General features: G+C 35.9%; 2 protein-coding genes and 1 non-coding gene across 3 annotated transcripts; all 3 read right to left on the bottom strand.

Annotated features, from left to right (window-relative positions):
- Positions 1 to 9799: 9799 nt before the first annotated feature.
- TRNAN-GUU (transfer RNA asparagine (anticodon GUU)) lies at positions 9800 to 9871 on the bottom strand. The gene has a single exon. It is a non-coding gene; the product is annotated as a tRNA-Asn (tRNA).
- Positions 9872 to 12138: 2267 nt separating this feature from the next.
- On the bottom strand, positions 12139 to 14673 carry LOC107826673 (uncharacterized). The gene is made up of 3 exons (XM_016653685.2): positions 14095 to 14673; positions 13711 to 13979; positions 12139 to 13140 (listed from the first exon to the last, which is right to left on the bottom strand). Exons 1-3 carry the CDS (start codon positions 14348 to 14350, stop codon positions 12481 to 12483), a joined length of 1185 nt encoding a protein of 394 aa, XP_016509171.2. The 5' UTR covers positions 14351 to 14673; the 3' UTR covers positions 12139 to 12480.
- A 9175-nt stretch (positions 14674 to 23848) lies between these two features.
- Positions 23849 to 24382, bottom strand: LOC142163965 (uncharacterized). Its single transcript, XM_075221121.1, has one exon. The coding sequence runs from the start codon at positions 24380 to 24382 to the stop codon at positions 23849 to 23851; it is 534 nt and encodes a 177-aa protein (XP_075077222.1).
- Between the last annotated feature and the right edge of the window lie 844 nt (positions 24383 to 25226).

The raw sequence follows: 25226 nt of genomic DNA, 5'->3' as shown, positions 1-25226 counted from the left end.
AGCTACTGCAATTGCGAGCACCAGTTTGCAATTTCGAGGTTAAGAGGGGTCTCGGGTATTGCAATTGCGACACCTTGACCACACTTGCGAAGGTGCGTCTTTGTCTGGGCTATCACTTTTGTGATATTTTGGTCGCTTTTGCGACCTGGGCAGACTTTGCAAATGCGATGTATAAGTCGCATTTGCGACATCCCCTTGGGTTGTTAGGCAGCGCAATTGCGATCCTTTGGTTGCATTTGTGAGGGTTCGCATTTTCGAACCCTTGCCTCGCATTGCAACTTCTTCAGCTGAACAAAATAGTGGGATTTCGAACTTAGTCTCATTTTATTGCATTTTGGAGCCCTAAACTCGGTGAGAGGCGATTTTAGGAGGAGATTTTCATACAAAGCTATTGGGTAAGTGATTTTAACTCAATTTTGATTATATAACATGATTGTTTATAAATTGTAACATCTAATCCATGTGATTTGAAGAGGAATTTTGCGAAATTTTGACTATGTTTTGAAAAAGAAAATTTTGAGTTTTGAGAGTCAAATCGGGCTCGGATTTTAAAACTAAATACATATATGGACTCATGGGGTTATGAGTAGTCGAGATATGCCCTTCGATTCGGGTTTTGACCAAACGAGCATGTGGTTGACTTTTGTTGGCCTTTGAAGAATTGTGTAAAGATCCTAACTTTATTAATAGAAATTGGTTTCTCTTGCATTGCTTGACACTATTAAGTCAATTTTGGCTAGATTTGAGTTGACCGGAAGTAAACTTTAAAGGGAAAACGTATTTAGAATATTGAATTAGCCTAATTGAGATAATATCTTGCCTAACATTTTGTGGAGAAATTACCCCTTAGGATTTGGTCTAATTGCATTATTTGTACTATGTAAAACGACGTGTACATAAGGTAATGAGTGTGTACACGGGCATATATGTGGTGATTGACCGGATTAGACATTAGGCTATTAATATGCCTTGAATTGGAGTTGTTTGTTGTATGAAGCACATTTTATTGTTTATTCACTCCATGTACCCTTGTGTTATTGTTGAGATTCTTGTACATATTGTTGTTGAGTTGTGGGCTATGCATTGTTGTTGCTTTGGTATTGTCGTTTGGGTGATGTTGTGGGACATGTGCAAGTATGGTGTGGGTTGATTTTAGTGTTGTGAATGAGATGCGCATGCGGCAGCATAATGGTGGAGTTATTGGTGCTCATGCGGCGAGATAAGGGGGATTATGCTATATATTTAGTTATGCTTTCCATTGTTTGTTTTAATATTGATATTCTGCACAGGTTATTTTTCTAGTGAGTGTCTCGACTAGAACCTCGCCACTACTCCACCGAGGTTAGTCTTGATAGTTATTGGGTGCCGATTGTGGTGTACTCATACTACGCTTCTGCTCATTGTTTTGCAGATCCAGGTACCTCAGATCATGCTGGCCGCTAGAGTTTTGAGCTGAGTTGTGGAGACTTCAAGGTATACCTGTTGCTCCACTCACATGCCTTGGAGTCACATTCTATTGGTTTTCCTTACTACTGTTTATTATATTAAAACAGTGTTGTTTTTTTCTAGTTTACTCTCGGTGGAGCTTATGACTTCGTACTGCTGGTTTTTGGGATGTATGATTATCGATCAATTTTTGACTATGTTATGTCATTTACCAGTTTTATATTTAATAGATAAGTTACTTTATTCTGCTAATTTCATCATGTGTTAGGCTTATATAGTCTTAGAAGCTAGGTTCCATCACGATCCTTAAGGTGGATTTGGGGTTGTGACATACTTCTTGTTATTAATGATCTTTCACTTGAGTTACCTTAGTCTATGTTTGGCTTACCTGGCACTGGGGTTAGGTGCCATCACGACTAAGTGGATTTTGGATCGTGACAAGTTGGTATCAGAGCACTAGGTTCATAGGTTCTACGAGTCATGAGCAAGTGTCTAGTAAAGCCTTGTGGATCGGTATGATGACGTTCATACCTGTCTTCAAGAGGCTACAGGGCATCTAGGAAACTTCCTTTCTTTCACTCCTTATCGTGCGACCTTGTTTCAGCTTGAAGATTGTATATTCGATTTCTTTCCATTCGTTCATATGAAATGTTGAGCACTCAGTATTAGTGTGCACCAATGACTTGTGATTTTGTGGATGGGATGCGATGGGATATAGATGCTTGATCATCATCTCTATGTGTTTTATAGTTTTGAGATATGGTGGGGTTGGTGGATCTTTCAGTTGTTTATTTGTGGGATGAAGAGGTTTCTTATATCTTGTTGACGAGTATAGACTCGAATAGATTAATTAATTTCATAGTAGTTGTGACCATGGTAGGGTCATGGAGAGATGTCAGTTGGAGGCTAAGCATGTGGGTTATCTCCTCCAAGAAGGTTAGAGGTTGTGTGATTCTTGTAAGGGATTCTATGAAAAGTTTTCCTCCTACCTGGTGGGATGTATATGCTACGATCAGAGTTTGGATCGCTTGAGGAAGTTTGCACGACTATCGCGTGGATGAGTATGCCCTTGGCAGAGTCTTTATAGTATTTTATGACTAGTGTTACATGAACTTATAAAATACTCAACTGGATAATGGCACAGGGTCATGGAATGATAAGAAAAGATAAGTATTGTGGGTTATTAGATGATGTGTTTGTGGCTCCAAGCCAAGTGGAGGAGTCTACCATCGATGATCGGGTCATTTGGGCATGTGTTGTTGTAGTCATGGACTTGGGTGTACTGTGGATTGGATGTAATTTAAGAAGTGTTTCATCGAGGATGATTTGTTCCAGGGACTTACTGGATGCATGATGTATTATACCTTATGGATATATAGGGGTTGTGGAGTGGTTCGGGTTTGATATTCGTTGTGGGTGTAGTACGTGCTTCTTTTGGGGTATTCGTGTGCTAGCGAAGACCTAGTCGCTTAGTATGTTTGGGCTATGCATTTGAGACTTGGTCAGAATGAGTAACACTCGAGAATGGTTCTAGAAGTTTTCTTAGAGTTCATGAAAGTTTGACCACTGCTTGAGGTTGATGTCTTTTACGGGTATAGAAGGGTAGTTGTGTGTTGTGATGTCCTCCTGAATTGAGTTAAATGAAAGGTTCTTGGTTGATGGAGTGTATATCTTACTTGTGATTTGGAATTGGTTATGAGATTCGCGCACCTTCTTATGTTAGCATGATAGATGTGATGCGCCGTATGAGATTGATATTGTATGGGCAAGGTTGTTGTTCATCCTTAAAAGGAAGGTTACGAGTTTTAGATTGCATGGGAAATTTCAGATGTTTAGAGGACGTTAGCATTGTCTTGTATCGCTTGAGAAGAGTGTGTATTGTGGAAGGCACATTGTGTATTGATTCGCAAATGCTCGACTAATATTTTAGTAATCGCATGGTTGATAATCATTAATGTTCAGGCGGCTACTCGACGGAAACTTTATGTGAGTATTTTCCGTGAGATGATGGTGAGTGATATGTCAGTCATTTGAGTAGGTGGAGTCAGGATCAGATATGAGGATTCTTGTATTCTTGAGGTTTAGAGATTGGATGTTCTCAGAGGTATGCTATTCCTTTGTGGAATGTGAAGATATGTTAAGAGTTAGACGGCTAATGGTATGTGTCATGGATACGGTGTTATGGATTATTGGAAGATTATTTGCCTATTTTGGGATGATCAGAATTGATTTGGAGCCCATTAATTGGCCTAATGAGGATATGTATTCTATATGAGATCGGGTTTGCTTACTATTACGCATCGTTTACCATGAGTGTATCATTGGCTATAATGGATGTTATTCATACCTTAATTTGTGTTATGTGCTCCTCTCTTACACTGTGATGGCTTGTGAGGCTACTTGATTATTCACACGCATGTTGTGAACCTATTTAGGCCCTTGTGGCAGTATATGAGCGAGATGGCTCTTGTGATGTTGGTTTGCTTATTGCACCTTAGTCATGCTTACCTTTCCCATAGTGCATTATGCTTATTCATCTTCCTACAGTTATATTTATGCACTCTATCGTTCCTGTTTTTATGAACATGTGATTAGTGAGAACGAGCATTATAGCTTGATACATATCCCTGTGTGGATTGATATACTTGGGATCGGATTGCGCGCAGCAACAAAGTTATGTGGGATACCTTTCCTTGTGTTTGTTTTGTGTATTTTATTTTCCTTTTGTGGGATGAGTTCATGGAATTATGCTCTTGTTGTTATACCAATTTCATTTGTTGTATAGTTCTCTTATTTTGTCTTCCTTCCATCTTTGGTTATATCTGAGTTGTCTCTTGTTAGGTACGGATCGCGTCGTGTGTGGATCTAGGCGGCATTAGATGTGGCTTGTCAATTGAGCATCTTATACTAGGTAAGTGAAGTTATTGGACCTGGAAATCGTGTAATCGGATTGGGATAAGGTATGTTTGGAAGAATAATGTCATTAGTTAGGTCAGAATTTGGAAATGGTTCTTGTCGGGCAAGAGAGCTTCACGACTTGTTAATCTGGAGAGTGGTTAGGAGTTTCTAGATGTTTATTTCATCATTACCCATATTGTGAAGGTTTGGAACAAGGTTTTATATGATATGAGGTATATTGTCGGTACTAGATTTGGTTATGAGCAGTTAGTGCGTGAGTAATGTGGTACCTCATGTGGTTACATCTTGGGAATATAGTTATGGCTTGATGCAGATTTCCGAGACTTGCACAGTGTATATATGCAAGAATCAGATCTTACAAGGAATTCTGGATGTTAGAAATTTGTTCTAAGGTTTATAGTCTAAGGTTTATTGTCTAAGGTTGAAGAAAGAAGCTTCATTTGGGATCGGCTAATGGACGTATATTTGTGGTGATGTGGGATCTCCCACAGATATGTGTATGGTGAGCTTAAACAGTGATTTGATGAATTTGGAATGACTTTTGGTACGTTCAAGGATGGACGTATGTTTAAGTGCGGGAGAATGTAACGACCGGACCGGTCGTTTTGAGCTTTAGCATTCAGTTCAGTGGTTTGAGACTTTGACTAGCATGATATGATGTGTTATGACTTGCATGTATGGTCGGTTTTAGTTTTTGAGTGGTTCGGGATTGATTTGGAAGAATGACTCTCGATTTGAAAACTTTAAGTTGGAAGAGTTGACCAGGGTTTGATTCTTGGGTAAACGGACTAGGAATCGGGTTTTGATAGTTCCGACAAGTTTGTATGATGATTTTGAACTTGTACATATATTTGTATTCGGTTTGAAGGTTTCTAGAAGAATTCGATAATATATGTCGAAAATTGGCAATCTGAATAACTTAAGAGTTCATAAGTTTGACCAAGAGTTGACTTTGATATTATTGGACTCCAATTGATATTCCGAGCTTTGGATAGGTCTATATACTGAATTTAACTTGTGTACAAAGTGTGGAAGTAATCTGAAGTGTCTAAGTGTGATTTTTACACTCTTTTGAAAGAATAAAGATTTAACAACTTAAGAGAAATTCTATTCGGTTTGAGCCTTGATTCTTTGTTGTGATATTCATGTGGGTGTTTTGAGACTTTGGATAAGTTTGAATAATATATTTGCACATCGTGGTATAATTGGATGGGGTCCCAAGGGGCTCGGGTCTGTTTTTGATCATTGGTTGAGAGACTAGTTAAGTTAAGGATTTGGAGTTTGAACATGATTACTATCGGGTCAAGACGATCTCTTTTCGGTGTTTTGAGTGCGCGAGCAAGTTCGTAGCATGTATTATGATTGAAATGTACATTAGTTTATGTCTGGGAGGTTCCGAATGAGTTTTGGGTGCTAAATGAAGATTTTGCGATTGCTGATTTTCTGGTGCAACAATTTCGAAAATACTGGTTATGTCCCTAAAATTTTCAGACTTCCTTTAAACCTTCAAAATATCATATCTCCCTCATTTTAAGGCCACAATGGGTGACTCAAAAGGATTTATTGGGTGTAATCTCGCAAGGATTATGTTGGAATTATAAAATGTGAGTTTCGGGGCCATCTAGGATCTGATTTGGGCTAGGACAACTACTGTATTATTTTTACTTAATTATTTCGGAATTTAGCTACTTTTTCTCACAAAGTTTTGGAGTTTAGAGAGAGGCGATTTTTGAGACAGATTTCGTCTACTCCATTGGGGTAAGTAAACCTAACTCGAATTTATGATTATAACATGAATCTATCATTGATTTTGGCTCTAAATCAAGGAATCTTAAAAAAAGAAAATAGGGATTTGTCTTGAAATATAAGAAAGTGTATTTTAGGGATTATGGCAAAACATTTCTAAAGTGGAAAATGGAGATTTGAATCCCGATTTAAAGTTGGTTTTGGACGAAACTTGTATATTTAAACTCGTATTGGAATGGGTGTTCAGAATATATCAGTTTTGTCGAGTTTTGGGGTGCCTTTTTGGTCGACTTTGTGTATTTGTATCAAGATCAAAATTTTATTGTTTGGGGTTATTTGTTATGGCTTTGTTTTATGTTATTGTTGTTTTTGGCTAGATTCGAGTCGTTTTGAGGTCGATTCGCGTGGGAAGGCATTTTTAAAGTATTGATTTGGCTTGTTTGAGTAAGTATCTTGCCTAACTTTGTTGAGGGAATTTTTCTAATAAATGATATTGTTTTCTACATGCAGGGGTAATGCATATGCGAGGTGACGATCATATATGTATGTGCCAGGGTTATCCATGCTCGGAGTAAATTATATGCTTTTTTGTGCCTTGTTGAACTTTGTGGTATTTTGACCTATTATGCTTTATTTACTTCTATGACTAAATAAGTTAATTTATCCACGATGGAGATCCTGTTAAAACATATGACATATTAAACGAATTTAATGAGCCCTTTCTGAGGTTGTGGAGGTACTTAACTTGGTCGTAGAAATTCTTATACCATGAACACACATCTGTACCTGTTATTTTCATGTTACTTGAGCTTCTTTATCCGTAATAAGAGACTACGATTTGGGCCTTAGGGCAATGTTTGGCACAATGGGTATTTCCATGCGATTGATATGATGTTGACATGGGTATTTCCCTGCTACTGAAATGAGATTGGCACGTGTGTTGTTTCCGTGTGGAGAGGATGGGAGTTGGACCTTATGTTATGGTAACTCGTTCCTTAGACACATGCATGTACTCACCTTGGTTTATATTTATGTTTTCTATGTTGTGTGTTACTTTCATGTCTATGTTTCCTTAGTTAATATACCTCTATGTTTCATGTTTAGTCTGTTACTATAGATCTATGTCCCTACCATGTTGTTATCGTTACATCTACGCTTTCTACTTGATTTATTACAGTTACATGTAATTACCTATTTCATGCATTTACTTGTTACGTGTTTTTACTTGCCTTTACCTGTTACCAGACTTTACTTGCCACATGCCTTCACTTACTATATATCATTACTTGCTACATGCTCCCCACTTGTTACATGATCTCACTTATTAAATGCCTCCACTTGATACTTGTTTTTACTTTCCATACACCTTTACTGGTTTCATGTCCTACTCTTCTATGCTTAGTCGGATTGGGTGACTATTAGATTAGTTGTGTGTTTATGCTTTATGGAAGCATTGTCATTATATGGGAGACTATCTCTCGGGTACTAGGTTGCCCATCTTACTTTGTTTGAGTTTGTATTTCTTAGTTGAATTCAACGTGTTCATTTTCTTGGCATTAGGTTGTGAACTTTCTTGTCCTTGGTTGTTGTTGAATAATTTCATATGAATTGGTATATATTTGGATCGGGTTGCACGTAGTAATGGTATATATATTGATATATGGATCGGGTTGCCCCGTCATATATATATATATATATATATATATATATATATATATATATATAGATCGGGTTGCACGCTGTAATGTTATAAATATAATGATATTGGGTTGCACGCTGTAACAGTATTAATTAATATTGGGATAGGGTTGCACGCCGCAACAATATTAATTAATATTGGGATCGGGTTGCACGCCGCAATGGTATTGTTATTGTTATTTGGTTATGATCTATGCGTGTACTTCATGATTATTGTTTCCTTAGTAGAAATGGTTTATAAGGTTATGTCTTGTTTTCCATGTATGTTAACTTGCTAAGTAGCTCTCCAGTTGATGCTCTTACTATTATTCGATATATCTCTTGCCTTGTGTTCCTGCTTACCATCTGCACATGTAGATAGTAAGTGAGTGTCTTTTGACTTTAAAATATCATCACTACTTTACCGAGGTTAGTCAAGATTTTTACCGAGTACTTGAGATTGGTTGTAGTCATACTATACTTCTGCACCTTGCGTGCTGGAGCTAAGCAACTGTGAAAAATAAAGTCTTGCATTGAAGATGTACTTGCGTTCCGGATATAAGCTAACACTTGATTTTTGGTAGTTTAGGACTGTACTTGTGTTTATATATCTTCAAACAGATGAAGTGTTTATTTTTGTACTAGTTTTGTAAATCTGAATCTTAGTGGCTCATGACTTGTACTACCAGTCCTTGGGATGTAATACAGAATTCAGTCATTTTACTTCTTGTTAATGATCTTTCACTTGAATTACCTTATTCTATGTTTGACTTAACTAACACTGGGGTTAGGTGCCATCACGACTGGGTGAATTTTGGGTCGTGACAAGTTAGTATCAGAGCACTAGGTTCATAGGTTCTACAAGTCATGAGCAAGTATCTAGTAGAGTCTTGCGGATCGGTATAATAACGTCCATACCTATCTTCGAGAGGCTACAGGGGATGTAGAAAACTTCCCTTCTTTCTCTCCTTATCGTGCGACCTTGTTTCAGCTTGAAACCTGTATTTTCGATTTCTTCCCATTCATTTGTATGAGATGTGGAGCACTCAGTATTAGTGCGCAACGACGACTTGTGATTTTGTGGATGTGATGAGAAGGGCTATGGATGCTTGATCATCGTCTTGATGTGTTGTGCCATTTTGAGATGTGGTGGTGTTGGTGGATCTTTCTGTTGTTTATTTGTTGGATGAAGATAGTTCTTATATATTGTTGACGAGTGTAGACTCGGAAAGATTAATTGATTGCATAGTAGTTATGACCATGGTAGGGTCATAGAGAGATATCGGTTGGAGGCTAAGCATATGGGTTATCTCCTACGAGAAATTTTGAGGTTGTGTGTTTCTTGTAAGGGATTCTATGAAGAGTTGTGCTACAATCAGAGTTTGGATCACTAGAGGATGTTTGTACGACTGTCACGAGGATGAGTATGCACTTGGCAAAGTCTTTGGAATGTTTTATGACTAGTGTTACATGAACTTATGAAGTACTCAACTGGATAACGGTATGAGGTCATGGCAAGATAAGCCGAAAGGTACTTATAAGCTGGTTTGAGTTGCTTATAAGCATATGCAAACACCCTAAGGATGGTCATTTTCCACATACCAAGTACCACATTAATTACAAAGTTAATTAATTACCTCATTCTCAACTATTACTGTAATTTGACAGCCAAATCTTGAGTTGGTGTATAGGTAGATCTGATTGTGTAAGACCTATTACTGGATAATTCATGGGTAGAGCCAAAGAGTGTGAATGACTGCATCAAAGATGTAGTGCTAGTACATTTAAGACTTTTTAATTTGCTAGTTATAAATAGCCTCAGGGCTATGGAAAAAAGGATTATATTTGACCTAGACCGAGGTATTGATGGTGATTTTCTAATCTCACAGAACAGAATGTGATACGATGAGATAGAATGCAATAAAAACAAAGACAGGGAATGGGTTACCTACTCTTAACGGGCAAAGCGAGCCCCTTTATTCTGAATTCTTTAATTTAGAATCAATCAAATCTCCCCAAGTAGGATTCGAACCCACGACCAATCGGTTAACAGCCGACCGCTCTACCACTGAGCTACTGAGAAACAACAGGAGATTTGATCTCATAGAGTTCAATTACCGTTCTCAACCTATGACCAATATAAGCTCAAAGCTTCCTTCGTAACTCCCGGAACTTCTTCCTAGTGGCTCCCTTATATCCTTTATTTCAGAGGGAACCTCAAAGTGGCTCTATTTCATTATATTCCATCCATATCCCAATTCCATTCATTTAATATCCCTTTGGTATCATTGACATAACAAATGTCGTTTCTAGTCTATCTCTTTCTATTTATTTTCTATGTATGGAAAGTTCAAAAATCATCATATAATAATCCACATAAATCGCAATAGAAAAGAAATAAGGGAGGTTTGTGATGATTTTTCAATCTTTTTTACTAGGTAATCTAGGATCCTTATGCATGAAGATAATCAATTTGGTCGTTGTGGTCGGACTCTATTATGGATTTTTGACCACATTCTCCATAGGGCCCTCTTATCTCTTCCTTCTCCGAACTCTGGTTATGAAAGAAGGTACCGAGAAGAAGGTATCAGCAACAACTGGTTTTATTACGGGGCAACTCATGATGTTCATATCGATCTATTGTGCACCTCTGCATCTAGCATTCGTAAAATTGGTAAACGACAGGTGGATGCTTGACGAGTTGAAACGTGGAAGTAAAGACAAGTAGGATAAGAGTCAGCAAATAGCTGACACCAGTTACGAATATGTGACCGATGCTGGGTAAGTTCCGAGGACAGCGAAATCAAGGACGAAGATTTGAAAGGAAGACATCAGTTGGGAAATAATGCATTCAATGAGGAACCGTTACAAAAAATCTTTTCATTAATTCTCAACCGTTTCTCAACCATCATGAAGGGTTTTATTCATATTAAAGGAGAGCTTGATTTGGGGATCTTGTCTCCCTGAATTGAGTTATAAATAGAAGAATTCACACAAAAACATTCTGTATACCCAAGCCAAAATTTGCTCTCACTATATAAAACTTCTTTCTCTCTTTTTTGTTCTTCATATTATTCTTTTTATTGCCACCGGAAGAGCTAAGCCCACAATCAGGCTTGTACTTTCTTCAAATTTATTTTGTTCATTTATTTATGTTTTTAGCTATTTTATATTCTTGGATCAAAATAATTCACATGTCTATAAATCACGTTACAAATTTAACTATATCGTTTTATGGGTAAACAATGAGTATACGGCATATATATACTTCTTCGAAATTGATACATAGGCAAGCTAGGCAAAGCAATGTCGGGCTAAATCCAGAATGGAACGAAAGTTGCACAAAAAGTGACATACCAGGCATGGCATGGACCTCTCTAAACGCATGCCATCAAGTTACAAAACCATCTTTCTGGCTCCTTCAATAATATTAAATATAACAGCCTAGCTATTAAGCTACACAATTCCAAAATTACAGCTACGCCTAATGAACTTCCCAAACAGGCTAACTGATATATAGTAGCTCAAATTAATAAAGAGGATATAGGACTATCTACTTCTTCTGAAAGATAGTATATATAGTATATTACTATCAGCAAATATGAGGGAAAACTTTAGCAACACTAAATTAAGCAATGAGTTCTACATATTTTTTTCTTTTAATCCATGCGTGAAATCTTTCTAGGGCCACTTATTTCTGTCTTCAATTTTAGATCCTGGCTTGTGACAATGGGTCCAACCACTTTCCTACATTCTCCATGGTAATTTTGACTCTTTTGTAGACGTTTGTGAACCAATCATATTATTCCATGGATCACTTTGAGTAATGAAGAGATACACAGCTTTCTACGTTTATCCCTTTTGAATTATTAATAAAAACTCCACCTTCGGAAAATTTTCAAGTTACATAAATCATTCTTGCTGATCATCTAACTCTGTAAGGTCAATAGACTAGCAGAAGAGGTAGAGAGAGTCTTTATTCAATGGACTCAACTGAACCCCGCATTTATGACACAGAACAAATATCGTTAAGTTTTAAATAAGTATGTAAATTCTAAACTCATAATATTAGAAGTACAATGAATTCAATACTAAGTACAGGATGAAAGTTTCACCAAGTTTAAATCTTGAAATCTGCCTCTGACTAGCAGATACTAATGAAAGCAGTCCTTACGACGACTTGATTTCATGAAACTCTAGATTCAGTTTATTGGTTTTTCATCTTGCTATAAATACAAAGTTTAAACTTCACACTTATTTCATACTTTGGTCCAATTTCTCCCTGATGTAGAAAGTATATAACTAGCATCAGCAAAGAAATCTCTTTTACTATATAGAAAGAAACACAAGTTTGATGCCATAAGCCTAAGAACATAAAATTAGCTGCTACTTTATTTACTTCAAGACCAGTACAGCTAATTATTACAATCATAATAAGAAGCTCTAAGTTAAGAGCTAATACAGTAGTGATTTAAAATTAATACTAGTTGAGTTAAACCCAAAACCCTAATAAAATATATCACATAATAATCTGGACCAGCTGCACTAACTAACTTATGATGGATAATTAAAAATATTAGTAGATGAGAAAAAGAAGACTTAGAACAAAGTAGTGGCAGCAACAACAGCAGATATTATATAGACTTATCTCCCTATGTGCATATAGGTGCAGCTCAATATTGATGAGATTAATTACTTGAAGGGGTTATTGGGATGATAGTCTTTGCAACTACCATCTGTTTGAACTGAGTTCCAATCCCATAATCTTTCCGAGAAAGCCGACGGCTGAAGAGATCCTTGAAGCAGTAAATTAGGTTGTGGCTGTTGTGGTGCTAATTGTGGCTGCAACAATGTAGAAAACTGATGGGTTGCTATAGATGCTGCAGGAATATTATGGTTACTGAGGTTTTGAAAATGCTGCTGATGATTGTGAAGGTTCTGGAAGTTGACTAATCTTTGGAGATCATCAACAGCTGCGGTGTTATTAGGTGAAATTAAAGAAGAGAATGGTGTTATGGTGGATGTTGTGAGAGCTGTTATTTGATGAGAACTGAGCCCGAGAGATGTACCAACATGACGATGATGATGATGATGATCGGTGCTAGTACTACTTGCAGTACTATTTTCGTTCAATTTTTCGTCGATTTGCTGGGAATTAGATTGTCCTACATAATTGGGAGAGAGTAATAATGGATCTTGCACTACTTGTGGATGGTGATGTTTCTTGATAATTGAATTGTGAGCTCTTGATGAAGAAGAAGATGATGCCCTTGTTGTGGGAAGTGAACGAGGGAGAGATGGATGGTCTTCTACTCCAGGTCTTTTGTAGACACGGCAAAGTGAAATTTCAGCCTGAAAAAACAAATTACTATAAGCATAGTATCATGAATTGTTTATCAGTTTCTTGGATATTTATCTATATTAATTACTTGTGTCATCTACACTTCAAAAGTGAATAAGCGGTGATTAACGTGGTATGTTAGCTGCGGACATCATGGATTTCTTTCTCAATTATTTTTTTCCTCATACAAATTAAAGAAAAAAAATTCTTCTTCATAAATTTGCACCCTTTCATCATTAAGATGTAATATAAGTTTCTTTCTGTATAGACTTTTTGGATCTATACACCTTTTACAACCTTATAATCAAGAAGAGAGGAGATAAAGATCATTAAGCAACATATCTAATTTCTTTAGTGGGGAAAAAACTAGGTTTTTAATCAACCAATTATATCAAGTACTGATTTTTTTGTGCATCCCATTTTGGAACAAACGAGAAACACAAGATTCAAGCTCGATATCGACCTATTTGTAGTCTAGAGTACAACCGAAAATCATGAAGAAAAACAAAAGGATTTTGTGAAGTTCCTCAAATTTGGATCAGATTAGTCAAATTTCTTCCTTTTTCTTTTACATCATTTACCTTTTGTAAGCGTTCAGTCTCATGGTGAGGGAGGCGATATTCATTCATGATCCAACTGGATCGGATGCCTTTGGGAGCTTTCCCAGAGTAAAAAACTAAAGTCTTTTTCAAGCCAATCGGCCGAGAACTTTCACTTCGAATCATTCTGTCAGCTCCAGTAGCCTTCCAATAGCCTGAAGTTGTCACTCTGTTAGGCCTATCCCCATTTCTATACTTCCTATCTCTTGGCACATAGAAAAACCATTCCTTCTCTCCGATCGCTGCCATGGCTAAAACAAGAAATTAAAACCAAGTAGGGGAATTAATCACAAGAAATAATAAACCAAGTACTTAGAGGAAAATAAGAGATTGGAGCAAAAAAGGAGAAAAAAACATTATTTATACCAGGAAGTTCCCAAGGGTCATAGCGATAAAGATCAAGAAAAGTGATGAGTTCAACATTGAAACGTTTGCCCTCAACCTTACGGCGAAGGTAAAACTCTACAAGTTCCTCTTCAGTAGGGTGGAATCGAAAACCAGGCATGACCATGTCATGTTCATGCTCATCATCAGCATCATGATCATGATCTCTCTTGTTGCTGCTGTTGTCATCTTGCTGTTGTTGGCTTTGGCTCATGCTTGTAAATGGGGCAATTGCCATAAAATAAATAATATACTAGTAGTAGTAGTAATAGCTAGCTTCCCTTTCTACCACTACTACTACTACCTCTAAGCTTTATTCTTTAATACCAGTAACTTTTTATCAAGGGAATCCAACTCCCTATCTTTTGGCTAAAGTTCCTTTCTTCCTCCCTTTATATTACATAGAGAAATTGTACGATAATTGCACAGGGATAGATAAATATGGCTCTTTAAAATTGTCCTACTCCACCCCCCACAAGTTTAAGAAGTCTTAGTCTTCTCTCATTTTAACGGGTTAGAACAAAATAAAGGAATATTTTTTTCTTTTAATATTTTTCATTTGGAGGAATGGTGGGGTGGGGATAGGAGTAAATAGAAAGATCAACATAGCTTTCAGCCTCTACATTGAAGATGTTTAAAAAGAGAAAGGGACATCCCAAAAGGGGGACAGGGTGACTAGCGGTGGGTTTGGAACTTTCTTAATTTCTACCATAAAAGCTTTTTTGTTTTGCTTAGTAATATTTCTTTCCCGGTTCACATATTATTTTAAGTAAATTTTTTCACCTTACCAACCCAATATCAAATACTCCTTTCTTCTAAAAACTTGTGGTCTAAAATAAAACATAAAAATTTATATGACTATAACAATTATCTCATTAAAAAAAAATTAAAGTTAAATTATTTCTAAATAAGAAAGTATGCTATATATTTTTTGGGACAAACTAAAACTGCAAGTATGGTACATAAAATTAGGACATAGGGAGTATTATGAAAGAGCAATATAATAGCTATTAATAAGGTAGAATATTTTCTTACTTATGACACATGGCGCATGAGTGCAATCTTCAAAAGGAAATGGTCAAGCACAAAAGAGGAGCGTATTAGATAGAGTTGAAAAAAGTCTAATATGTAAAGTAAAGTTTCCCGTAAAAAAAAAGGGTGTATAAAGGGGAAAAAGGGGTGTGTAAAGGGATTTCGCTAGAAGCTCGAAGGTAAACTATGTATTAAGCCATTCAATTATAACATAACTCTTTCCAGACTCATAATGAAAGAGCTAGTAAAGAAAGGAATCAAACATGGAAATTTCAATGTTTTTGTTCATGGGTCATCACCACCGGGTTTTATTTTGTCATTCTTCTTAGCGAATGGATTAAGGATTACATTATCTATTTCGACTAATACTTATAATGAATTATCCCAACCGGGAACTACTATATTATTCGGAACACTAATACGTGTAATGACGCTATTTAGTTATTATTAACATAGTTATCTTCCTTAACCAAAAGAACTGCACTGAGTAAGAGAACCTATCAATCATTATTTAATAGTTTAGTAAAATTAAAGTACGTACATTTCATGAGTATCGAAAATATTCATTTGCAGAGTTTGGGTATTTTTTAGAGATCAGTTTATATGGACGTACTGTGTATTTAGATGTGTAACGTTGCAGCAAAGAACTTTGTGAGTGTAGTTAACACTAAATCCTATAATCGCGATTCTAAAAATTTAGAGTAAATTTTGGGCAATAAAAATCAAATCAGCATGGAACGTCAATTGACAAAGTTACTGGAAAGATTAAATCTTCACTCCACCGGGAACCTAAAATCAAATTACTAGTATATACGGGTAAAACCGAGGTAACATGAATGTCTCGTACTAAGGTCCGCACGGAGTGTTTGTAACCGAACTCGATAAGACAATACTTCCCCGATCCCAGAACGAGCTTCGAGACCTCGGAAAGCACAGTAGCGATTACACACGACTAACAGAGGGCGCGATATCCGCACCCCACCGGATATCACGGCACAAATCTCCCCGACATCGGCAGCAAATCAGTCATTGACTAAAAAGGGAGATTTTTACCCTTTTTAGAATTGTACTAGGGATAAAACTCCCCTACTATATAAAGGGGAAGTTTCATTTCTGCTTCTTAGTTATTGAAAAGTTCTAATTTTAACCATAGCTCTTCATATACATTTGGCTCCAAATCGAGGGTCCGGCCGAGGGCAGAACTATTGCTAAGCTTAAATCCGAGCCCGGATTCAACATCACAACCGGTTTGGATATCCACAGTACCTTTAATTCATTTATCTAACATTCATGATCATTTGTATTAAATCAATCCACGTACCTTTAAAATCGCGTATAAATTCAATTGTTATTCATTTTAAGGTACACAACTAGCACTGTCCCTTTCCTATTAACATACGGAAAGACAAAATCGACTACAAAATTGTTGCAATCTACTGAATTGGTAGGATAAATACTCATCCTAATTAACCTCCTTTATCTAGGAAAATTGACACTAATTAATTAGCCATTGATATATCTCTTAAAGTGATGGATTGATCGGGGACTGGATAGCACCTAAATATCTTGAAGTTTACTTATAATAGAACTGATCAATGACAAAATAGATGGATTCTTGCAAATTCTTGCAATAACATAGTACTTTATCTGAAAGAAGATCAAAACCGCACGTATACCTGCTTTTACGTACAAATTCAGAAAGGTTAGGTTCTGGATTATTTCCAGTAAAATTGATCTAAAATAACAAAGATAAATTTACCGGTACGATCAATAGCAAACCCTTAAAAAAAACTCTGGGAAAAGATTATCATTTACTTATTGAGTTTAATCACCTTTTCTGAAATAGAAGTCATAGGCATTTGTATAAATAATACTTTCTTTATTCCATTTTATGTGATAGACTTTCCTTTTTAATCTATCTCCAAAACATTGTCAAATGATTCTATATATTATCTATTTAAAAATTAGTTAATCTTATCATCTCTAGGTTACTATTAATGACATGACTTGTTAGGATTCTTATAAAAACTCACTTCTTATGAAAAGAGAATACGAACGGACTTGTAAAAGTCTCATCATTCACCGCCTCTCGTTTGATTAAGGATCGTTTTTTATACGTACTAATTAATATTTAATTTGTGTCGAAAAATTGTCATTTTGGTTTTAAAATTTGATGTCAAGTAAAACATGAGCGCAAGGATTATGATAGATGAATAGGGATATAAAAAAGTAGAGTGGGGGATGATTTTAGAAGCAAATTGACGGAGAGAAAATAAGAGCATGCAATTATAGAGAGGTAGGCTATAGCTTGGGACGCGTTGGAGTCTACTTTGGGAGTGTATGCGTGGGGGAGACACTGCTGCCATAGTCAAGTGATCCCCGTGACCACTCTCTCCCTTCAGCATGACTATGAAAATAACAGTAACTTTGTTTTTATTTCCCCTTTAATTCTCTCCATATTTCATATATCAAGACACAGATTACTCTTTGTTAATATTAATGATTGTGTTCTGTATCCTTTACGGTGCATACGTACAATCAATCTTCTGGAGACAACTTTCTTGCATTATTATCCAAAGAAAAGTAGTGCTCACTCCGTCCTATTTTATATAGTTTTCAAAAATATAATTATAACTTTAAAAATATAAAGATTTTATGTTACAATTAAAATTATAAAGTCTGACTCTCAAAATTCGAATTGCATCAAATAATTTGAGACGGATAAAGTATATTATATCACGCAATGTATATCATATTGCCCATCATTCCCCAAACCCCTACCCTAGGCTTAGCTCCTTCTCAAAACCAATACGCATGATTCGGTCATGATGTAATGCTTTGGAAGGGAAAAGCCATACCGTGTCTTTTTCTAGAGAAATCAAAACACTGACAAGGGATCTCTAGTTGGAATCCTAAAGTCATATACTCATATATGATAATATACCGTTCTTCCACAAGCTGAGCAGTGCTATATGGTTCGAAGAGGTTGTATTGAATTCCTTAATTGGAAAACTATATTGTTTAAATAGGATAAACATAAACTTTTATGTGTATATATAGAATTGTTGAATTTCCTGGAAACATTTAATGTAGTGCCAAAGATGGCTTAAAAGATTGCTTTAACCTTTATATTTTATATTCTCATATATATTTCTGAATCGTCTTATTTGAAATGTTTGCTCAATTTGTGATTGTGGACCACAAGCCTATTATTCCTCTCTTTTTCTTTTTGAATCCCCTTATAAGAAACTGTTCTTTAGTTAAAGAAAATGAGGTCACCCTTTTTATCTCTCTTTCTTGATCTAGACGAACATATATGGAGGAAAAGATAAGAAACAGAAGTTCCAGAAATTTATACTTGATGCAGCTAACCTATAAATAAAATACTATAAATTAGTACTGTAGTATGAATCAAGATAAAGGCAAAGCTACTTTCTATGAATTCTATCGGAACCCTATGAGAGCATGCGAGTTCAAGATTGTATAATAGATATTTATCCATAAACAAGATATTACAGTAACATTTTTTTTATATCTTGTATGGGGAGAAAGATAGCGCTGGCCAAGCTAATAAAATCGCACATGAAAGCAAATGGAGATTTTATTTGGTTCGATTGCAACTAGGTAACGACCTTTAGCTAGAACGATGAAAAAGTTAGGCTAATTATTTCCACCAACTTCATATAAAAATAAATGTAGACCAGCTAATAAAAATTGACTTAGAGTAATACTTGCTCTTGGTTTTGAGAAATTAAGCATCCTGAATTGGAGACTGAAATAATATTGCCTCCTCACCTCAATCATTTTCATTGGACCCCATTTTGTTGGACTAACCAGTTGCCTCCCATCTAGAATCATTCAGATCAAATATTCATCAATGACCAACGCCAGTTTTCCTTTAGTGGAAAGTTGTGTTTCTCTCTCGTGAGAGTAGCTTCCAAAAACTTGAGATGGTTGACTTCAAATTTTCTTTTGTTTCATTTGTTGCTTGTCTTTGGTTTCTTATTATTCATTTTAATTTTTGGTTCTGTATGTACTCCTTTTTTTTTTTTTGCCTTTTTATTCGTGCCCTTTTATATATGCCCCATGCTATATATTGATGATTTTAAGTAAGCCTACTTTTTATTTTATAGATCAACGTATTAGTTTTCCTAGTTAATATGTAGATGAAAAAGCCCCAAAGACTTTTTTTCTCCTTTTGGAACATAAGCATCTAAAGTGTATTTTATGTATAAACAATATGATGATGATGATGATATATATATATAAAAATGAATATCTTAAATCCTTTCTCTACTTCTCCTTAATTATGTAAGCAACTCTATTGGGTTCATCGGGTGGTCTATAGGTACTAATGAAGGACATCATTTAGACAACCAACTCATGTCATTGCTTACCAATTAATGTCTCTATCCCGAATTAGTTGTCATGTTTCGATTCTTGAGAATCAATTTGACTAATTTTCAAAGCTAAATTAGATAAGATCTACTCAGTATTTTAAACTTAAAATTTAAATATTAAAAACTATACAAAAAGTATTACAAGTTGCAATTCTACTCATGTCAATACAGTGAAAATATATTTTTTAAAGTATTGGTCAAAGTTTACATAAATTGACTCTCGAAAAGCGAAACATGACAACTAATTCGAGACGACGAGAGTAATTAAGATAGAGTCGGTTTATTAAACGAATGTATCTGTTGAAAGGGATGCTGACTCTGAGTTTGAGAGGAAAGAAGAGCAGTCGAAGATAGAGAGAGAAAACTATCTTTGTATTAATTTGACTGAAAGTATAAAAATAAAGTAATAAGTTATTACACTTGTACCCCTTCATCTATATATAATACTACTACTACACCTCAACTTATACAATCAATTAATTAACCAATCAACTAACTTTACAACCAACTCTGTACAAATATACTTGCCTATGTACAACAACTATTATTATGATCTATTACAACACTCCCCCTCAAGTTGGGTGGTAAGAAAATATTTATCATCCCCAACTTGCAAACCATTTCACTGTGCAACTACTTTCCAAGTGCCTTAGTCAATATGTCTGCGATTTGGTTCCTGCTTGGGACATATGCTGTTTTAATCAACCCTTGTTGCAAATTTTCTCTAATAAAGCAGCAATCAATTTCTATATGTTTCGTGCACTCATGATACATTGGGTTAGATGCAATTTTTAAGGCTGCTTTGTTGTCAAAATAAAGCTCCATAGGTAAGTCAACCTTTATTTCCAACTCTTCTAAGAGCCCATGTACCCACACTAACTCTGCTACAGTAGTGGCCATAATTCTATACTCAGCCTCTGCTGAGCTCCTTGACACAGTACTCTGTTTCTTGGATTTCCACGAGATAATAGAATCTCCTAGTATTATACAATATCATGTGACTGACTTCCTGGTTATTAAACATGATGCTCAGTCTACATCACAAAATACAACCACTTTTCCACTTGTTTTACTGCTCATTAACAGTCCCAATCTTGGTGATCTTTTCAAATATTTTACTACTCTTAAGTTTCTTCATAATTAGACTGTTTTTGAGCATTCATGAACTCACTCAAAACCTGAACTACAAAAGATATATCTGGTCTTGTGGTTGCCAGATATAAGAGTCTCCCAATTAAACTTTGATATACTCTTCTGTCCTCCAGCTCTCAATTAGTCGATTGCCCTCCAAAATGCTTATCATATTCTACACTGGTTAGCTTCAAATTCTGATCTAGTGGTGAAGTAGTTGGCTTTGCCCTCCCCCCCCCCACCCAATTCACCCTCTAAGATAAGATCCAATGTATACTTTCTTTGGTTCATAAGATTCCCTGCTTGTCCTTGCAAATTCAATTCCTAGAAAAAATCTCAACTCTCCCAAGTCATTCATTTTGAAGTTGTCATTCAATATAGTTTTTGCCTCTTGAATCAGCTTCAGGCCACTCCCTATAATTAATAAATCATCAATATAGACCAAGATGATGACTATGTCATTGTCCTGCTTTTTCGTAAATATAGAGTAATCTAGTTTTTTTTTTATGAAGCCAGACTGTATAAGAGGTGAGGTAAGCTTCAAATTCCACTATCTGCTAGACTGTTTGAGACCATAAAGAGATTTGAGAAGTCTGCATACTTTAGTCTCCCCCTGACAACCAAATCCCCTAGGCAAAGACATATAGACCTCTTCGGAAAGATCCCCTTGGAGGAAAGCATTGTAGACATCCATCTGGAACAAAGTTCAATTATACTGAGCTGCAATAACCATCTTAACTACATGGGAGAAGGTCTCATGGTAATCAAGACCCTCTTGCTGGGAAAATCCCTTGGAAACAAGTCTTGCCTTATACCTTTTCACAGTTCCATCTGCTTTATACTTCACTTTAAAAACCTACTTATAACCAATTGGAGTTTTGCCTACATGAAAATCCACTAACTCACAGATGTGATTGTCAATTAGACCCTGAAGTTCAAGGTCCATAGCATGAACCCAATTACTATCACTAACATCTTGTTCAAAGGATTAGGGCTCATCAATAGAAGAAAAAACAGTAAGACATGCCCTGTAAGAAAAAAGATAAGGCAAAATAACAGAGAGAAGAAAAATGTGGAAAAGGAGCAATGGAAGGCTTAGTGGTAGGGACATAATCTATAATCCAAATAGGAGGTTTAGAAGTTCTGAGAGATCTCCTAATACTAGCAGTTGATGAAGGAGAAAAGTGAGGCAAAATGGATGGACAGGATTGAGAAGGAGAGGCAACATGAGTAGGAGGTAAAGGGGAAGAGTGAGAGATAAGACTAGAAGGAATGACAAAATGAGAGGATGAGAAAGGGAATGCTTGAGGAGTGGAAGATGTAGGAGTATCTGAGCCTGGCATTTGAACTGCAGAAAATCTATCATCAGTGGGAGGAAGAACAGATTTAGGAGAAAGAATATGAGTGGAATCAGTAGGAAGATAACACAGAAAAGTTGATTTAGGATGTTTGAAGGGAAACACATTCTCTTTGAAAGATACATCCCTACCGACAAAGAAAGTGCCCTTGGAAATGTTATAAAAGTTGTAACCTTTCTGTGTCTATGAGTATCTCATGAAAATGGCAGGAATGGCTCTAGAAACAAATTTGTCAAGGAGATGAGGAGTAATGGCATAACATAGATAACCAAACACTTTGATGTAAGTAAGAGAGGATGAATAACCATGAAACAACTCAAAATATGATTTCCCCGAAAGCACCGAAGATGACAGCCTATTGATAAGAAAAGTTGTTGTGAGAACACATTCCCCACAAAACTTTAAAGGTGTATGAGCTTGGAATCTATGAGCTCTAGCCATTTCAAGTAAATGTCTATGTTTTCTTTAGCCACTCTATTTTATTGGGGAGTGTGTACACAAGAAATCTGATAAAAAATTCTAGGAGAGGTAAAGAGTGTTGAACTTAGTGAATTAAATAATTCAAGACCATTATCAGTTCTAGTGACTTTAATGGTGGCAAAAAATTATGTTTTAACTAAGGTAAGAAAAGACTTGATAAAAAAAGGCATCACTTTTTCATTCTCATCAGATAAAGCCATGTCATTCTAGAGTAATCATCCACAATAGTAAGAAAGTATTTATATCCATTATAAGTACATTATCTATATGGACCCCACACATCCATATGTACAATCTCAAAAAGGGATACCATTTTTTTAACACTAGTAGGAAAGGAAAATCTAGTTTGACTAGCTAAAGGACAAACAATACAAGACATAATGTCTTTATTCAACAATTGGTTCTTCAAGGAAGGTATTTTTTGTATGAATTATTATTGGGCCATGTCCAAGTCTTTGATGCCAATTACTACAATGACTGGATTGCTGTGATGAAGAGTAAGGTGAATCTGAAATTGGTGTGTGAAGAACTGGAGTAGAACTGTTAGCTAGAGAAGGTGTATGGAGTACTGAAAGAAAAGACTGTTAAGGTCCTTTGATTGGTAATGGTTTCTTGGTAGGTTGAAGTATGTAGAGACCATCTTTCTCCTTACAAATCCCCTTCAGCTTGCCAGTGCAAAGGTCCTGAAAGATGCAAAACTCATGGAAGAATAAGGCACAACATTTCAATTCCTTGGTGAGTTTAGAGACTGATATTAGATTGTATTTAAAGTTTGGAACATGCAACAAATTATATAATAAAAGGTCATTTGGTAATGTTACGGTTCTTGTGTGTGTTACTGAGGCAGTGTGCCCATTCGGCCGATGCACTTTATTAAAATTAGATTTAATATGAGTAGATTCAGTTAAAAGATTCAGGCTAGAAACCATATGGTTTGGGCTCCAGTGTCAATCACCCAAGAATTAGGTTCAGAACCTGCAAGCAAACAATTATCAAGAATTCTTTTTATACCTTCCATATTAGCTCATGCCTCTGTAACAGTAGGCTCTTGGTTGATTAACTTCAAACGTTTTTGATATTGATCTGCAATAAATATTGGAAATGTATCATGTGCTTATGTACTACTTGCTTCTGGTTTCTCCACATAGTTGACATTATTTGTTGATGCTTCACTAGCTTGTAGCAGTTTTCCTTCATATGCCCCCTCAAATGATAATAGTCACAGTACATTTTATTATTCTTCTTGAACCTAGTATCCTGAGTAAAAGCAAAAGTTGTTGGATTAGTCATATTCATCTGCCGCAATGCTGGGCTAAGCTGTGAAATCATGCTAGATTATGATCTTTGGCTCTCATCTTGCATGATCATGTTGTCAGCTTGATTAAGTATAGGTACTGGTACAGTCAATAACACTTGGCTCTTTGCTTGTTCATATGTTTCATTTAATCCCATCAAGAATTGTACTAACTTATGTTGCTCCATATGCTCTGCATAATTCTTACATTTTTCACAATCACAAGGTAGAGGTACCATTGACCAATACTCATCCCAAGCATTTTTTAGTTTTGAATAGTACTGTGAAACTGAAGCAGCCCCTTGGCTCATGTTGCAAATCTCACGTAGTAATTGATACACCCTAGTCAGATTCTTCTTATCAAAATGCTCTTTCAACTCCACCCAAACATTATGTGCGTTGATTGAGTACATTAATCCATTGGCTAGTTCTTTCGATATAGAATCAGTAATCCAGAACAACACGAATGCATTGCAGCTTTCCCACTCATGTTCTAAGTCACTTTTGTAATGTTCTTTGAGACATTTGCCATCTATAAATCCTAATTTATTTTTCTCCAATAGTGCGACTCTCATTGAATTACTCCATGCGGTGAAAATTATCAGTTCCAGTTAATTGTTATAGAATTAAAATGCTACCTAGTGTATCTAGCATGCGTAGATAGAGAGGATAACGAGGATGAATGTCAGTGAATTTCCTTGAAGTGCTTCTCTCCACTTCTGTGATTCCTTGCGTCATCTTCGAATTGAATCTCTTAGAAATGGACACGATTAGAAAGAAGAGCCTTTTCAGGTCGCCGTCACTGGTGAGATTTATGGCAGAACAACCTCAATTATAGGAATTGTGAAAATTAGGGTTTAATTTGCTCGAAATTGATTCTCTGACACTACCAACTATCCTCCATTTCTCAAATTCTCAGCTCAAAAAATGCCATGGATCCATAGCTCTGATACCATGTTGAAAGGGATGTTGACTCTGAATTTGAGAGGAAAGAAGAACAATCGAAGATAGAGAGAGAAAACTATCTTTGTATTACATTGACTGAAAGTATAAAAATGAAGTAATCAGTTATTACATTTGTACCCCTTCAACTATTTATAATACTACTACTACACCTCAACTTATATAATTAATTAACTAACCAATTAACTATCTTTACAACTAACTCCGTACAACTACACCTGCCTATGTTCAACAATTACTGCTATGATCTATTTCAACAGTATCTTATAATACTAAATTTATGAGTTCCACTTTATTGAACTAGTTGATTATACGTTGGAACATGATGTACTTATCTAATAGAAGAAGTATCCATAAGGAAAGTATCATTTAATTTCCTTATTTTGCATTCTTGATTGATCTATTATTTATGGATAGGTAAAGTATCATTTCCTTTTGTCGCATACACGATTAATC

This window comes from Nicotiana tabacum, chromosome 9, assembly GCF_000715075.1.
Source record: "Nicotiana tabacum cultivar K326 chromosome 9, ASM71507v2, whole genome shotgun sequence".
NCBI lineage: Eukaryota > Viridiplantae > Streptophyta > Magnoliopsida > Solanales > Solanaceae > Nicotiana > Nicotiana tabacum.
This window is presented reverse-complemented; position numbering and strand designations above follow the sequence as displayed.

Excerpts from the sequence above, each read along its gene's own strand:
- LOC107826673 (XM_016653685.2), bottom strand. The coding sequence starts at position 14,350 with ATGGCAATTGCCCCATTTACAAGCATGAGCCAAAGCCAACAACAGCAA. Across the intron at positions 13,980-14,094 it reads TGACCCTTGGGAACTTCCTG|CCATGGCAGCGATCGGAGAG; the intron begins GTATAAATAATG and ends TTCTTGTTTTAG. Across the intron at positions 13,141-13,710 it reads AGACTGAACGCTTACAAAAG|GCTGAAATTTCACTTTGCCG; the intron begins GTAAATGATGTA and ends TTGTTTTTTCAG.
- LOC142163965 (XM_075221121.1), bottom strand. The coding sequence starts at position 24,382 with ATGAGAGTCGCACTATTGGAGAAAAATAAATTAGGATTTATAGATGGC.